This window comes from Ambystoma mexicanum, chromosome 6p, assembly GCF_040938575.1.
Source record: "Ambystoma mexicanum isolate Mex_15411 chromosome 6p, UKY_AmexF1_1, whole genome shotgun sequence".
In the NCBI taxonomy this organism is placed as follows: domain Eukaryota; kingdom Metazoa; phylum Chordata; class Amphibia; order Caudata; family Ambystomatidae; genus Ambystoma; species Ambystoma mexicanum.
The window spans coordinates 46223338-46236186 of record NC_090935.1 but is presented as its reverse complement, the minus strand read 5'-3'; the positions used below and the strand labels follow the sequence as shown (position 1 = coordinate 46236186).

Below are 12849 nucleotides of genomic sequence, written 5' to 3'. Positions count from 1 at the left end.
CCTCTTGCTTATCTGTATACCTGATGGAGCCCCCTGCACCATGAGGTGAAGCTTTGCCAGACTATGCACTTATCTGATTTTACCTCTTGCTTATCTGTATACCTGATGGAGCCCCCTGCACCATGAGGTGAAGCTTTGCCAGCCTATGCACTTACCAGATTTTGCCTCTTGCCTATCTGTATGCCTGATGTAGCCCCTGCACCATGAGGTGAAGCTTTGCCAGACTATGCACTTACCTGATTTTGCCTCTTGCTTATCTGTATACCTGATGGAGCCCCCTGCACCATGAGGTGAAGCTGTGCCAGACTATGCACTTACCTGATTTTGCCTCTTGCTTTTCTGTATACCTGATGTAGCCCCCTGCACCATGAGGTGATGCTTTGCCAGACTATGCACTTACCAGATTTTGCCTCTTGCCTATCTGTATACCTGATGTAGCCCCCCCGCACCATGAGGCATGGTTTTGCCAGAGTATACACTTACATTATTCTGCCTCTTGCTTATCTGTATACCTGATGTAGCCCCCACACCATGAGGCATGGCTTTGACATACTATGCACTTACCTGATTTTGCCTCTTGCTTATCTGTATACCTGATGTAGCCCCCTGCACCATGAGGTGAAGCTTTGCCAGAGTATGCACTTACCTGATTTTGCCTCTTGCTTATCTGTATACCTGATGGAGCCCCCGCACTATGAGGCGAGGCTTTGCCAGACTATGCACTTACCTGATTTTGCCTCTTGCTTATCTGTATACCTGATGTAGCCCCCTGCACTATGAGGCGAGGCTTTGCCAGAGTATGCACTTAACTGATTTTGCCTCTTGCTTATCTGTATACCTGATGTAGCCCCCTGCACTATGAGGTGAGGCTTTGCCAGACTATGCACTTACCTGATTTTGCCTCTTGCTTATCTGTATACCTGATGTAGCCCCCGCACCATGAGGTGAAGCTTTGCCAGAGTATGCACTTACCTGATTTTGCCTCTTGCTTATCTGTATACCTGATGTAGCCCCCTGCACCATGAGGTGAGGCTTTGCCAGAGTATGCACTTACCTGATTTTGCCTCTTGCTTATCTGTATACCTGATGTAGCCCCCTGCACCATGAGGTGAGGCTTTGCCAGAGTATGCACTTACCTGATTTTGCCTCTTGCTTTTCTGTATACCTGATGGAGCCCCCTGCACCATGAGGTGAAGCTGTGCCAGACTATGCACTTACCTGATTTTGCCTCTTGCTTTTCTGTATACCTGATGTAGCCCCCTGCACCATGAGGTGAGGCTTTGCCAGAGTATGCACTTACCTGATTTTGCCTCTTGCTTATCTGTATACCTGATGTAGCCCCTGCACAATGAGGTGAAGCTGTGCCAGACTATGCACTTACCTGATTTTGCCTCTTGCTTATCTGTATACCTGATGTAGCACCATGAGGCGAAGCTTTGCCAGAGTATGCACTTACCTGATTTTGCCTCTTGCTTATCTGTATACCTGATGTAGCCCCTGCACAATGAGGTGAAGCTGTGCCAGACTATGCACTTACCTGATTTTGCCTCTTGCTTATCTGTATACCTGATGTAGCACCATGAGGTGAAGCTTTGCCAGAGAATGCACTTACCTGATTTTGCCTCTTGCTTATCTGTATACCTGATGTAGCCCCTGCACAATGAGGTGAAGCTGTGCCAGACTATGCACTTACCTGATTTTGCCTCTTGCTTATCTGTATACCTGATGTAGCACCATGAGGCGAAGCTTTGCCAGAGTATGCACTTACCTGATTTTGCCTCTTGCTTATCTGTATACCTGATGGAGCCCCTGCACTATGAGGCGAGGCTTTGCCAGAGTATGCACTTTCCTGATGTTGCCTCTTGCTCATCTGTATACCTGATGTAGCCCCCTGCACTATGAGGCGAGGCTTTGCCAGAGTATGCACTTACCTGATTTTGCCTCTTGCTTATCTGTATACCTGATGGAGCCCCCTGCACCATGAGGTGAAGCTGTGCCAGACTATGCACTTACCTGATTTTGCCTCTTGCTTTTCTGTATACCTGATGGAGCCCCCTGCACCATGAGGTGAAGCTGTGCCAGACTATGCACTTACCTGATTTTGCCTCTTGCTTATCTGTATACCTGATGGAGCCCCTGCACCATGAGGTGAAGCTTTGCCAGAGTATGCACTTACCTGATTTTGCCTCTTGCTTATCTGTATACCTGATGGAGCCCCCTGCATCATGAGGTGAAGCTTTGCCAGAGTATGCACTTACCTGATTTTGCCTCTTGCTTATCTGTATACCTGATGGAGCCCCTGCACCATGAGGTGAAGCTTTACCAGAGTATGCACTTACCTGATTTTGCCTCTTGCTTATCTGTATACCTGATGGAGCCCCCGCACCATGAGGCGAGGCTTTGCCAGACTATGCACTTACCTGATTTTGCCTCTTGCTTATCTGTATACCTGATGGAGCCCCCGCACTATGAGGCGAGGCTTTGCCAGACTATGCACTTACCTGATTTTGCCTCTTGCTTATCTGTATACCTGATGGAGCCCCCGCACTATGAGGCGAGGCTTTGCCAGACTATGCACTTACCTGATTTTGCCTCTTGCTTATCTGTATAACTGATGGAGCCCCCGCACTATGAGGCATGGCTTTGCCAGACTATGCACTTACCTGATTTTGCCTCTTGCTTATCTGTATACCTGATGGAGCCCCCGCACTATGAGGCGAGGCTTTGCCAGACTATGCACTTACCTGATTTTGCCTCTTGCTTATCTGTATACCTGATGGAGCCCCCGCACTATGAGGCGAAGCTTTGCCAGACTATGCACTTACCTGATTTTGCCTCTTGCTTATCTGTATACCTGATGTAGCCCCCGCACCATGAGGCGAAGCTTTACCAGAGTATGCACTTACCTGATTTTGCCTCTTGCTTATCTGTATACCTGATGGAGCCCCCTGCACCATGAGGCGAGGCTTTACCAGAGTATGCACTTACCTGATTTTGCCTCTTGCTTATCTGTATACCTGATGTAGCCCCTGCACTATGAGGCGAGGCTTTGCCAGACTATGCACTTACCTGATTTTGCCTCTTGCTTATCTGTATACCTGATGTAGCCCCTGCACTATGAGGCGAGGCTTTGCCAGACTATGCACTTACCTGATTTTGCCTCTTGCTTATCTGTATACCTGATGGAGCCCCCGCACTATGAGGCATGGCTTTGCCAGACTATGCACTTACCTGATTTTGCCTCTTGCTTATCTGTATACCTGATGGAGCCCCCGCACTATGAGGCGAGGCTTTGCCAGACTATGCACTTACCTGATTTTGCCTCTTGCTTATCTGTATACCTGATGGAGCCCCCGCACTATGAGGCGAAGCTTTGCCAGACTATGCACTTACCTGATTTTGCCTCTTGCTTATCTGTATACCTGATGTAGCCCCCGCACCATGAGGCGAAGCTTTACCAGAGTATGCACTTACCTGATTTTGCCTCTTGCTTATCTGTATACCTGATGGAGCCCCCTGCACCATGAGGCGAGGCTTTACCAGAGTATGCACTTACCTGATTTTGCCTCTTGCTTATCTGTATACCTGATGTAGCCCCTGCACTATGAGGCGAGGCTTTGCCAGACTATGCACTTACCTGATTTTGCCTCTTGCTTATCTGTATACCTGATGTAGCCCCTGCACTATGAGGCGAGGCTTTGCCAGACTATGCACTTACCTGATTTTGCCTCTTGCTTATCTGTATACCTGATGGAGCCCCCGCACTATGAGGCGAAGCTTTGCCAGACTATGCACTTACCTGATTTTGCCTCTTGCTTATCTGTATACCTGATGGAGCCCCAGCACCATGAGGCGAGGCAGAGTATGCACTTTCCTGATGTTGCCTCTTGCTTATCTGTATACCTGATGGAGCCCCAGCACTATGAGGCGAGGCTTTGCCAGAGTATGCACTTTCCTGATTTTACCTCTTGCTTATCTGTATACCTGATAGAGCCCCCGCACTATGAGGCGAGGCTTTGCCAGAGTATGCACTTACCTGATTTTGCCTCTTGCTTATCTGTATACCTGATGGAGCCCCTGCACCATGAGGTGAAGCTTTGCCAGAGTATGCACTTACCTGATTTTGCCTCTTGCTTATCTGTATACCTGATGGAGCCCCCTGCACCATGAGGTGAAGCTGTGCCAGACTATGCACTTACCTGATTTTGCCTCTTGCTTATCTGTATACCTGATGGAGCCCCAGCACCATGAGGCGAGGCAGAGTATGCACTTTCCTGATGTTGCCTCTTGCTTATCTGTATACCTGATGGAGCCCCAGCACTATGAGGCGAGGCTTTGCCAGAGTATGCACTTTCCTGATTTTACCTCTTGCTTATCTGTATACCTGATAGAGCCCCCGCACTATGAGGCGAGGCTTTGCCAGAGTATGCACTTACCTGATTTTACCTCTTGCTTATCTGTATACCTGATGTAGCCCCCTGCACTATGAGGCGAGGCTTTGCCAGAGTATGCACTTACCTGAGTTTGCCTCTTGCTTATCTGTATACCTGATGTAGCCCCCGCACCATGAGGCGAGGCTTTGCCAGAGTATGATTGAGAAGAGCCACCGCATGTTGTAAACCATTTGCCTGGTCTTACTTTTTAAAGAATGTCAGTTGCACTTTCTGTATCTAGGGCCCTGATGCCTGAGGTTTTGGTGCGCAGCTATGAATGTAAACATAAATAAATACATTTAAAAAAAATCAATCGTGCTTGTGTCCATCACCTCGGGCCAGACGATTGGTGAGTTGGGGGGCCCCTTCCTGCTATCCTCCTTACCAGTCATCCACCACTGTGACTTGGCTTTGGTGCTCAGAGTTGTGTCCCCCTTCTTCTTCTATGTGTCAGGTCATGGTGCGCGCGTCTGTTCCGGGGCACCTCACGGTGCACCTCACTCAGGAGCAGTGAGTATGTGCGGCCATGTTGGACATCTAGGCAGTTCTCTTAGGCTAGCGAGAGCACGCAGCCACCTGCCGTTCCTCTAGAAGCCTTTCTGCCACTGTTGAGGGGGGTAGAAGGGGCCACAAGGCTTTCTCCATCTCATCAGTTGTTGGCTCAAGGATGCCAGGCACATTCTGGACAGGTCAGCTAGGGGCTTGGCAACGTCCTGGGGCAAGGCTGAAGGAGCATCACTAGTGCACATCTCTAGACCCGTGGTCTGGGCCACAACTGGACACTTCTTCATCACTAGTGATTTCACTCGTCAGGCCAGGCTGGCAATGACTGTCCTGATGCCGCCCTTTACGTGCCACCATTACTATTATTAATATTATTATTAAGTTTTATAAAGTGCAACACGCCCGCCGGCCTCAGCGCGCAAGCCTTATTCCTTAAGGGCGCACCGCTGCTCTCCTTTGCCAATAAAGTCATGGTGTGTTGCCGCATTCTTGGAATCTATTTTTCTTTATGGAGCTTGGCAATCAGCCTAGGCTTTTGAACCCTCAGGACGGGTACAATGAAGAGAAACTATGGGGTTGATGCCCTTAGTACTTAATGGTACTCTTTATTATGCCGAGTCTCTCTGTTCCTTGTCACCATCCTGGATCCCACCTCACCCTTCCCTGGAGGGTTGATCACCTCTATCCAGTGGATCTAGGAGGAATTCCACAGGATTTGATTGGGGGAGGAAGAGTAAGTTTTCATTTCCTAAAGAGTGAGTCTTCCAAGAATGTCTGTGGGAAAGACCTTCATGCATTTAAAGAGTATCATGACTTCCTGTAATGAGGATTACTGGCCGGTTATCGGGGCATTCTCGTCTACCATCAAATTTGGACAAATGAACCCCATCCTGAGCTAAAATTGCAGTACCTACTCACAGGTCATTAAAACACCAGGTCAGACAAACAATTGGTTTTGCATCTCCATAACCGCCTAACCTTTTCAGCTTCTCCAACCCAGCCAGATCACCTCCACATAACAAGGCATGGCATGGTCACGAAAATCACCAAAATGAGCGGAATAACTCTAGCGGTAATTCCTCTAAAAATGCCCCACAGATGCCAATGGACTCTCAAAAAAATGGGGATTAACTCTGCCACTTGTAATCCAGCACAAATTCTGCCGAGGATCTGTCGAGGATCTGCCGAGGATGGGGACATGGTAGGGTTGATGGTTTTCCCCTTTAAGAAATTCATTCTGCCCGGGTTAGAAATACCAGAGGCCTGAGGGTGGTTTATCGGGTGTCAGGGAGCGATTAAGGGATGGTTTCCCCATCAAAACGTGTTTTAGAGCACCAATTTCAACACTTTTTAAACCAAAATATAATGTGATACAATAAATATTTTTGTCAATATTTAGGATAGGCTATGTTATTAATGTCACTCATATAAAGTCAGGATTTATTGCTGCATAAAAAGAGGTTGGTCTAGATGTAACCTAACTGTATGTCCTCAACATTAAGCCGTAGGCCCAGTGAGCGCGTTCTTGGTGATACTTCCAGACTGTCAGGAGCCCATCCGCGCACTCACCTAGGAGACACCCCTGTCAATTACGACCCCTCAGAAGAACTGATAGGAAAGTCCTGGTTGTTCCTCTTGCCTCTTATTATGAGGCCACTTCTTCAAGATGAGGCTTTACAGTCTTACAGAGGAACACCTCTCCCCCTTTCTTGCAGAATACCCCCGAGCTACTGAGGCGCCATGTTGGCTGAGCTAGGAGTTGTGATCCCAAAGTAGCCAGGGAATCCCAACTCTACTGAAGCTCTCCTTGAGTGAGGACATTAGAGGCCAGCAAGGAATTGCACTGATGTATAGACGATGTCGTCCTTCCTGGTGCTCAATCTCCCCTAAACATCTAGAAGTGGTTTATTCCAGACATCTCCGTAAGAAGCTTCTTGAGGCGTGGTTCTCCGTTGTCAAATCCTGAGGTTTAGCTCTCACTCTTCATGTTTGACTTTTTTTTGTAATTGTAATTGGTTATTTATAACGCGCTTAATAGCCAGAGGTTTCTAAGCGTGGACCCGGGGATCGAAGCTGTGTTGCTCAGCGTCGTCTTGCTTCCAAGGCCAGCGCGTTGCCCATGAGCTATCGTCCTTGACATCCAAGGGATTAACCTTTGACGATTCTCTGGCGTTGAAGGTTCACTTAGGATTGTCGCTTTATCTGGGGGGTTCTGCCTCAGTTCTGTTTCTTGGGGGTACAGACAAGCATTTACTGTGTGTCCTTTTCCACCCCAAACCCCCCCCATATTAAAACCCACCCATCAAGAAGGGCAGACCTCATCTTCTGATAGTGTTTCATTAATACAGTCACATTCACAGGAGCGCTAGCAAATCACCCATCATGCTCTGCTGCCTGTGAGAGCGGGGCATGTCTCTATATCGACGCCATGTGCCAATGGGAAGGACTGTGCCACTGTAGATTGAATCCCTAGGTCCAGGGGTGTGTACATCTGTTTTGGGCCTGGCACTCGGGCCTCTGTGAGGGCTCCAGGGCATGACTAGACATCTCCACCTCCAAAGCCAGATATTAACACTACTCTGCAAACATCTGGGGTGCTAATGTAAATTCAGATGTTCCCATTAATAGGGCTCCCCAATTTCCCTTAAAAAAATCTACAAACCTAGATGGCCCTAGTCTTTTTTTTATTTCCATTGCCCTGTGGTGAATGGGCGGCGCAAGAGACGGACAGGTAAGTAGAGGGTGATGGGGCCTGGGAGGGGGGATTCCAGGGACATGTGGCGAGGGTCGGGAATACAGGGCCTAGGGCGCTGGCCAACCAAAATAAATTGCAGACCCAAAGGAGAGCTGCCAGTGGCCAGAATGCAATGCATGTGGTTACTGGCGGATTTGACCTGTGTTCCTGGCCACTTGATTGGCTGATACCTCTCCTGCAGGTGCCCATTCAGTTTTCAGGCGCCTCAGCCAATCACAACATACCCCTGGGATCTGGGGTTCTCATTGGCTTGGGTGTGAGATACTATATCCTTGTATACTACAGGGCTGTGCCTCCATCTCAGATCTTTGGATACAGACAGATGTGTTGTAAAATAACCAACAATAACGCATGCACTCAGCAGGAGAGTAGTCCACAGACAGGACCCATGAGGACCCATGAGGTATGAAAGATCCTCTCATAACAATGTGCCTTAATGTGTGATTGGAAGCATTTTCTTTCTGTTGTCTTTGAGGGATTGAACAGGCAAAACTTCCAGAGCACTGTTCCCCTCGATGAGGGTGCCCGTTCACAGTGGATCCCTTAAGAGCAAGCTAAACCACGCACTGCATGAATCGTAGCAGTGCAAAGCTTGGAGCTAGATCGGGCGATCCCGTTTGTGCTTGAAAAACAGCAACAACAAATGTCTTTTGTGTTGTGACCTTGAATGGCTTCTTCTAGGCATCACCATTGTGATGTGCTTTGAGATGCGAGGTTTGCGGCAAGCAGCGTGCAGCGTGTTGAACTAATCCAGTCTTTTGATGACAAGATGTTGTGTTGTGTTGTTGTTTGTTGTACGGTGAGATTGCGACATGTATGTTCTCATCTTCAATGTCACCACAGACCTTGGACCTTCTCCTGTGTCACCTGCCCCTGGCAGTGACCCCTCGGATGAGAAGTCAGAGAGTGCTCCTGAGGAAGGTATTGTACTGTTGACCGTTCTTGATGCCACCTCTGGCAAGCATGGCTGCTTTGTGGCTTGGGTTGAATTGCCCTAAGTAGCGTCACTCGCTCAGCAGATCGCTTGTGATTCGCTTCTTCCTTCTCTCTGCTTATGTACTGTGGTCAATTCCTTGTGGTGCCTCACATTGATTGTGTAATGAGTGCAGTGTGATCCTCTACGATATCGTTCCTCTCCGCAGCGATCATGCCGTCGATGGCAGGCGATTTACTCCTTCCCGCTTTCTTCTCAGATTTGTCTCTCTTGTGGTCTTCCACCGGAATCCATGAAGCTTCAATCATCTCTGCCAGATTCTTCAGAGCTCCTTGCTATCAATCTATCGATCCCTTCTCTTGATTTCCAGCCTTGTGATCACAGTTCATTGGCCTGCCTGATTGTACCGTCTCCCTGACTCATGCTCATATTCCAGCACTGTACGTTTGATCTGTTGATGGTTGCATGTGATATTTCAATCTTACTCCAGAACCTGCACCTCTACCAGTGACCCCTGCTCCTGATGGGTACCCTACGGAGGAGAAGTCTAACAGTGATCCGAGGGAAGGTATACATGCCGTAATGGCACCAGGGCTACCGCCGGCTGCTGATGCCAGGGCCCTCAGCAGCATTGCCTCTTTATATCTCTTGCCAATCAACCCTGGGCCCTCAGGGCAGTGCTGCGGCATGCTGAGTAGATAATCTGTAGAACTAGGGTGTTTCAGCTCCTGTGCTGTTAGGTGATTCTGGGTTCTCCTCCTGTGTTTCTTTCTGTGGCCGTTGATTAGAGGTGTTTCTGGTGATTGTATGTGATCTTATGATTTGTGATTCTTAAATCATGGGACCCTCATAAAGTGAAATGCACCCCACAAGGAATTCCTGAAATATTTATAATGAAATAGAAAGGGCTGGAGTAATGCGCTTAAGCTATCTGCATTGTTGAATTGCTCTGCTCAGGTGCTGTCGTGGTGCCGTCTTTCCATTCTCGTAAACCCCATGATTTCATATTAAGGGAAATGCTTTGTTGCAAATGGCTTTTTCTGACTGTGGCATCCCAGGGCGTATGTGGAGAGTAAACTGGGAAAACAATGAAGGCAAAAGGTTATGGGCATATTTAATAGGCCTGGACGAACTCCCCAAATAAGGAACCACAGTAATGGATGAATCTTTCGGAGAAGAGTATCCCCGTCGGTAGAGTGCCCACAAATCCTCTCACAGACTTTCACCGACATCCTCTTTGTCGTTCCCTCTCCTGACCTATTGACCCCTCATATGGTCTCTGTTATCTCTCCTTTCTCCTCCTCTCCTATTAATGGTGGCACTCGGTGGGAATCCCTCTTGGCCTTCTACCACTCCTCCAAAACTATCATTAACATCTATCTGAATAGTACTGTCTTGGTCCCAGACCTTCAGCCGAATCTGCTCCTTTCCGATAGGCGTCTCCCACATCTCATCGACTTCATTCCTTCTCCTGCTACTCCAACTAGCATCTCTCTGGCTCCTCTGCCACCTCCTGCCTCTGCTGTCTCTCTGGTCCCCCCTCCTCCTTTCTGGCTTCTATCCCACCTCCTGCTACTACCTCTGCCTCCTCTCAGACCCCTCTACCACTTCCGCTGGGCATACCTCATGCCTGTACCCCTCCACGGAAGTCTTTTAAATGTGGCAACATGCTCAACATCGCTACTCTCAACTCTCCCTCTGCTGTCAAACACTCCTCTGAAATCTGCCACCTCCTCAAATTACTTGACCTGGATGTCCTCGCTCTCACCAAGACATGATTCACGGCCAGCTCTGTCACAGGTTGTGACACTATGCTCTCTGATGGCTACAAGATCCTCTCCGAACAAAGAACCAACCGTCCCAGAGGTGGAGTAGCCCTGATCTTTTCCGGAGTGGGTCCTTGCTTCTGTCATTCCTACGCAGGACTACTCCTCCTTTTAATGTGTGGTCTGCAGGCTTGCTATCTCTCCTGGCCTCTCTCTGACTGTGGCCACCATCTACTGGCCACATGGCCAGATTGCCCTCTTCCTCTCAGAGTGGGCTGACGTCTCCTCTTCTCTCCTTAACTCTACTTTTCAACATCTCCTCCTCAGAGACCTCAACATCCACCTGGCTGCTTCTAGTCCCGCCTCAGAGCTCTTCCACAACCTCTGCGACACTCTCTCGCTTTCCATTCTACCCTCTGGTCCGACACACTCTGCCGGGCTGGATGTTCTCATCTCCTCAGACATCCCCCTCTTGAATCCTCTTACCACTTGGACTGACCATTTTCTGCTCTCCTCCCAACTGAAACTCTCTGTCCCCAAGGGTAAGCCCACCCCAGCAGTGCCACCTACCTTCTCGGTCAGTCGGCCCATAGAGCGTGTGTCAGTGGATGCCTTTGCCTCTACTTTCTCTGCTCCTCCTAAGCCTGTGCTGTCTCACACTCTGACACAGCCCTCTCTAATCTATCTCTCTATCTCCAACACTCTGGACATCCCTGCCCCTGTCATGAGAATCCGTCTGAAGCCTACCTCCAAGTGCAACTCTTGGTATGACTCCGACCTTGCCGCCCTGAAACGTAAGTGCAGGGTGGCTGAGAAGAAGTGGAGGGCATGGGGTGCATCCCCTGACAAACTGGCCTGCCGCCTGCTCCAAAGGCAATACAGACTCTCTGTTGTCCTGTCCAAGAAGAGAGTAACATCCAAGCCCGCGTCTCTGTGGCCTTTAATAACATGGCCAAACTCCTTAAAATCTGCAAGGAGCTGACCAATCCTTCTGCAGTCTCCGCCTCTCCTGTTCCCTCCAAGGACCTCTGTATGGCACTGGCTTCTCACTTCACCACTAAAACTCAGGACATCCTGTCGTCTCTCTCCTCTTCCTCTCCCTCTAACTCGCCCAGACCCCTCTGGCCGCCTTTCCCTCTCCTCCTCCTTTCTCTCCAATTATACCTGACGATGTTTCCAGACAAGTCCAATCTATGAAAGTGTTGCCCAAACAGGTGCTCTGCTGCTCCACTCTAGAACCATCAAGGACCACATTGACACCCTCAATCCAGCCTTGAACGATTTCTACAATCACTTTTGCCACTGGAACTTTCCCCTCTCTCCTCAAGCACTCCCCTGTGCACCCCCTCCTTAAATAGCCTTCGGCCGATCCTATCTGTCCAGAAAACTATCGCCCGATCTCGATCACTCCTTTTCTGGGCAAACTCCTGGAAAAGCAGGCCATCTCCCAGCTTATCCCCCACACTGAATCAGTTGGTTGCCTCCATGACCATCAGTCTGGCTTCAGAGCATACAGAGGCATGGAAACTGCTCTCCTGCACACCCGTGAAGATCCGCTCTCTAATCTTGACTCCAGCCTTCCTTCTGTCGTCCTCATGCTTCTTGACCTTTCTTCTGCTTTTGACACGGTCAATCTACTCTGTGAGAACATGGGCATCACAGATCAGGCCCCAGAGTGGTTGACCTCCTTACTCCTGGACCGTCCCTCCCTGGTACAACTTGTGTCCTTTCTTTCCACCACCTCTTCTCCTCATGTGGTGTTCCCCAGGGCTCTAACCTCTCACCTAATCTCTACCTTTACCTCTAACTTTCAGTGTTATGCGGATGACACTCGGCTCTCTTTTAGGCTTCCCTCAGCATCCTCTCCTCCCTGGCTCATTCCTGAGTATTTATCTGCGATTCAGAATTGGAGCACCTCCAACGATCTTTGCCTTAATGCCAGTAAGACAGAGATCCTTCTCATTGGGACCCCTGCCACCCGCTTTTCCTCTCTCACTCTGGCTGCCCACCTTGGGCTCTCTACCCCTGCCTTCCTGTGAGGCAAAAAACCTTGGTGTCACCTTCTACTCTACTCTCTCCTTCTCTCTTCACATCACAGACCTCGCCAAGAAGGTCCACTACCAGCTGCACCTCTTTAGAGGTATTCTTTCTTTTCTCACTTTCCCCTAGAAGGTTACTGTCTCCAGAGCCCTGGTTCTCTCTAGGCTGGACTACTGCAACAGCCTCTTTCTCAATCTGCTTTCCTCTACTCTCTGCCCTCTGCAACTAATCCAGAACAGGACTTGAAGGCTTGTCCTTGGCCTCAAGCCCAGAGACTGTACCTCTCCAGGCCCGAAATCCCTCCACTGGCTCCCGGTTGCAGCAAAGATCAAGTACAAGACCCTCTGCATTGTCCACAAAACACCTTCTTTCTTGAGCCCTTTGCTCAGCCACCTCTAACTCTCTGAGGGTTAGATG

At 49.2% G+C, this 12849-nt stretch overlaps 1 protein-coding gene across 6 annotated transcripts in view; it reads left to right on the top strand.

The window, feature by feature from the left end:
- Nucleotides 1-12849, top strand: part of LOC138511191 (uncharacterized) — a 699527-nt gene that overhangs the window by 645841 nt on the left and 40837 nt on the right. For 3 of the 6 annotated variants that reach the window (XM_069626704.1, XM_069626703.1, XM_069626702.1), the window contains exons 9-10: nucleotides 8536-8613; nucleotides 9117-9194. In XM_069626704.1, coding sequence (XP_069482805.1) covers nucleotides 8536-8613; nucleotides 9117-9194 — 156 coding nt within the window. The remainder of the gene's footprint in view (nucleotides 1-8535; nucleotides 8614-9116; nucleotides 9195-12849) is intronic. The other 3 variants (XM_069626707.1, XM_069626706.1, XM_069626705.1) reach the window with 1 other exon arrangement.